Source organism: Bactrocera latifrons, unplaced genomic scaffold (genome assembly GCF_001853355.1).
Source record: "Bactrocera latifrons isolate USDA-ARS-PBARC rearing strain unplaced genomic scaffold, ASM185335v1 scaffold_328, whole genome shotgun sequence".
Classification (NCBI taxonomy): domain Eukaryota; kingdom Metazoa; phylum Arthropoda; class Insecta; order Diptera; family Tephritidae; genus Bactrocera; species Bactrocera latifrons.
Window position 1 is genome coordinate 20,030 of NW_017536941.1, and position 4,284 is coordinate 24,313.

General features: G+C 31.7%; 1 protein-coding gene across 2 annotated transcripts in view; it reads right to left on the minus strand.

Moving 5' to 3' along the window:
• LOC108971152 (cathepsin L-like) overlaps positions 1-4,284 on the minus strand; it is a 15,758-nt gene that overhangs the window by 9,278 nt on the left and 2,196 nt on the right. For both annotated transcript variants that reach the window (XM_018937022.1, XM_018937021.1), the window contains exon 2: positions 3,920-4,025. In XM_018937022.1, the coding sequence (XP_018792567.1) occupies positions 3,920-4,012 (93 nt within the window). In that variant the 5' untranslated portion in view covers positions 4,013-4,025. The remainder of the gene's footprint in view (positions 1-3,919; positions 4,026-4,284) is intronic.

The window sequence follows — 4,284 nt, forward strand, 5'->3', positions numbered from 1 at the left end:
TCTTCCTTGCTTACCAATGATAAGTGGAACGCCCCATTTTCATTGCACGAAAACACTTGAAATAACTCAGCTTGATGGCATTCGCTTTATTTGTTCACTCATTTAACCTTCCTTCCTTTGCGGACATTCTGATCTGTAGGTTACAAATCAAGTTGTTGTTGTCTTGACATTTTATTTTCATTTTTTTGTGTAGWGCGGCAATGCTGCGACAAGCTACAGCAGCCGTAATTGCTGCAACTACTACCAATACAAGCAGTTATTTAGATACAAGCGCGTATTCAATCCCGAAATCATGCTGACATTTGTATTTAGTATAAACAGTACTGCGGCAGCACTACAGAAAGCTTATAAATTAGAAATTTTTCAAAATTTTTGGAAATCTCACGCAATGATGACGACGAATGTTCAAAGAAGCAGAGGGAGCATGATTTATAATCAATTTTGAATCATTTTTTTTTGTAACCTTAATACATCTTTTTGTCTTTTAGTTCAATGCACTTAGCGATTCATACTGGAAGCTAGATGAGTGTTATCAACTCCAGACGATGAACCGGATTAAGCTGAGTCAACATAGCAGCGGCAAAGAATAAAAAAAAATATATGTATGTGTATGTATGTATGTAACAGCTGTTTGCTAACTGCATTTTGATTTTTTCAAAATGCCTAAAAGTATGCTAAGCCATTATACAGTATCGGAAATAGAGTTGTGTTGAAAGTGGTGAATTGCACAGAGCGAAAAATAGTGGGCTGTGGTGTAGCCTACAGTAAATTATWAATTTATATAAAGTAAACAACTTTCATTCTAAAATAATTATATTTGTTAAAATAACAATAATATATATAAAACGAGATAGTCCGGGTAGCTAAATWAAGTTTGTTTCCAAGAATCGAAACAGTTGTTGTTGTTGTAGTGACAGAAAATATTCCTTACGTAATTGCAAGGAATGTTGCCGAGTTGACAGTCATTGGATGGATAAAAGTTCGAATTCGCTCCGCTAACTTAGACCCAACTGTCGTGGAACGGCCAATAATCGGATTTTTGTTGTCGTTGTAATCTGAAATCAACCAAGCTGATAAAAATCCGGATCCGTTCCGGTTACTAATAACCAACTGTCGTGGGAACGGCCAGGATGCGAATCTATGCAACCGGCACCGAGTTATAATCGTCCAAGCAGTCACAACTCTGTAACAATGTTCTATGTAGTTTATGGCTAACGGTTTCTGTCGCTACAACAACATACATATCAGTATAAACTTTCCAATTGCATAGGTAGGTGTTTATGTTATGTGTTTGTGTTTGGCGTCTTAGGGAGCAATCTGGTAGCTTTGAAGTAGAACTTCCTTATCAAATATAAAAACGCTCCATACAAACATATATGTGTGCACATTTTTTAAAATATTTATAGCATATATCACAGTTTTCGCTTTAGTTAGCCTTTCCCCTGTTGTATTTGCGAAGCCATGCATTTATTGGTGATAAGAAAACTTAATGCCGTCAAATCAAATGTTAATGACTTATAGAATATGTTTACATATGCATATACAACGTCTCAATACGGTATTGATTGAAGAAAAATATAGGTATATACAAACATATATTTAGCTACTTTATAATGACTATCATAGCTGACCCATTTGAGAAAGTATTGGCTAGAACGCAATTGCAAGCAAACAATGGAGGAAAATAAGCAAYGTGCGATTTTGTTAGATAAGCTGTTGAAAGAGACGTTGGAATATATTTTATAGCAAAGCACAGTAATGTGCAGAACAATAGCAAGCAAGCTACAATACGGATAAGAAGCCTAATTGTATTTATAAGTACTTTTAAGGGGTTATAGCCTCTTGTGAATTTWAAAAAATAGTTGTTTGGCATATATSGAATATAAATACATAYATATGTATATCGAATGTAAATACATATATTTCAGACTATTCTTTGAAAGTTTTCAAGTTGATCCAGCCAATATTTCCGGAGTTATGAGCGTATTTGTAAGAATTTTCTTACGATTTTCTTAGATAATTACCGAAGMTTAAGATTTTTAATAGTAATTTCGAATTTTACACAAAATTAAATTTTTTTAGGTTAAAAGATGAGTATATGTCGTGATTAATCGAAGGATTTGGAAAAAAAATGTAAATTTATAACACAAATTGCCTTGAAAAATTTAGTTGTAGTCGAAAAAAATAAAAATAAAAATGCTCCGATCAAACATAAGCTCATCTCATTTACAAGAAGTGTGGAAATTTTCATTAGTTTCTGAGAAATCGTCACCAACGACTTAAATGAAAATGATGTTTCGAGGAAAGCACGATCAAAGATTAAATGAGCCGTCCGGGCTGCCCTTCCAAAGGTTCTATCCCCTATACTTTAATAGCGATTGCCTTGAAACTTTGGGAAAATATTCTAGATAAATCATAGCATTTAAAAAAATTCAAGTAAACGATTTTTTGAAAAGTTTAAACCCACGTAACCCCTTGACTCATAATGTTGTTTTAATCAATAGTTTGGTTAATCAATACTAAACACAACACTGTAAAAGTCAACATTTTGATTATCAGCGTGCACATATGCGTATTTATATATTTGTTATATTTATATATTATTACTAATTTATCAAATATTGAAACCCTGATTATTTACATATAATAAATTCCAATTTCATAAATCAACTTTGGTATAATTAAAAGCATTTAGTTGCGTACAAAAACTAACTCAGACATTYAAAACTTAACACAGCCACTTTATTATTGATAAGGCACATTTTCTTTTAAAAAGAAAAAATATAAGCTGCTGCATGGATGAACGCATTTATGATTGACAGAACTGTCATATCAGTCTGCTGCGACCATGTGATGCTTTTGGCGCGTGTTGTTGTATTGAAATTACGCAGCAAGAAGTTTATTGCAGTTTGATTTAATAAGAGTACGTTGTATGCAAAGCAACAATTAAAGAAAGAAAAATAATATAGTAAAATATATGTATGTAAGGGTAGACAGGCGCAAGTCTACAATATATTATAAAATCAGGAAAAAACAAAAACGTAAGCGCACTTATAAAATATCGTATTATCTCTTAAAACGCTTTAAAGCACATTAATATTCAACATTAAAAGTTATATTTTTCGCATGTGTGTATGTATAGATAAAAATTCATATATTCTTTGGATGATGCTCTTTATCTTTGTATGACAATGCAGCATTTGTTTGAAAGAAAAATTATACCAAGTGAAACAATTATATTTCTTCTTCAACTGCATTGCACACTCTTCATCCATATCCGATAAACCAATTTACAATATTTGTAATATCAGCAATTTTGCAGTTAATCAAGAATGGATTTGTAAGCAGATCAGTCACTTGGCTATTGCATATAATTTCGACACCGTTGTGACAGTGCATGCCATAAAAATGTGTAATTATTGCAAATAATAGTAGCAACATATATGCATCATTCAAAAATGATTCACCCACGCAATTACTTCTTCCATTGTTGCGCTGTTCTGAGTTTGAAATTATTATTACCATTACGTGGTGGTCAGCAGTAATGACCATATGGCATGGCATTTTATGAATAACAAAAGAAAGTTGTAAAAAAGTGTTGAAAGTTTTCAAACATAAAGGTAACTGGAGGTGCAATATAAATAAAATGTTGAAATGAAAGAATTTACAGAAAAAAAGTAATTAACACGTAGTCGAAGTAACGGTAATTACCACAAGATTATATGAAGCCACTAACGGCAAAAGATTTTGTGTTGGTTAAAATTAAAATAAGTTCAAAATTTAACAAATAAAATCATATCAGGAATATAAATAAAAAGTGATAAACTCTTACTCTGGAAATAACTTAAGCATTAAAAAATCACTTATTAGTAGTAAATTTAGTTTGTAATAAATATATTTTGTTTAAAAAAAAACTTACTTTATAGGCAAACCATTCTTCTTTCACAAGATCACTGAACGAAACCGCACTAGCATAGGCGAACAACGCCACAAAAATTAATACTGCGCGCATCTTGATAGTAAATCTGCAAAAGAAATATTATATTAATAAATTATATAAAAATAAATAGGTTTATTTCATACATTTTACTGCATTAACTTTGTTCAATATTTTTGCAAGAAAAACAATTATTACTTCGCTTACGGCGAAGACTCAGCTCGTCACGTCGATCATTTATGTATAGCATAAACTTTATGGGGTCTGCAACGTTTCTGTCTTTGTCTTACAAACTTCATGTACAGGGTATGAGCTCAGAGCATAATTTTATATTGCCGAAATATTGT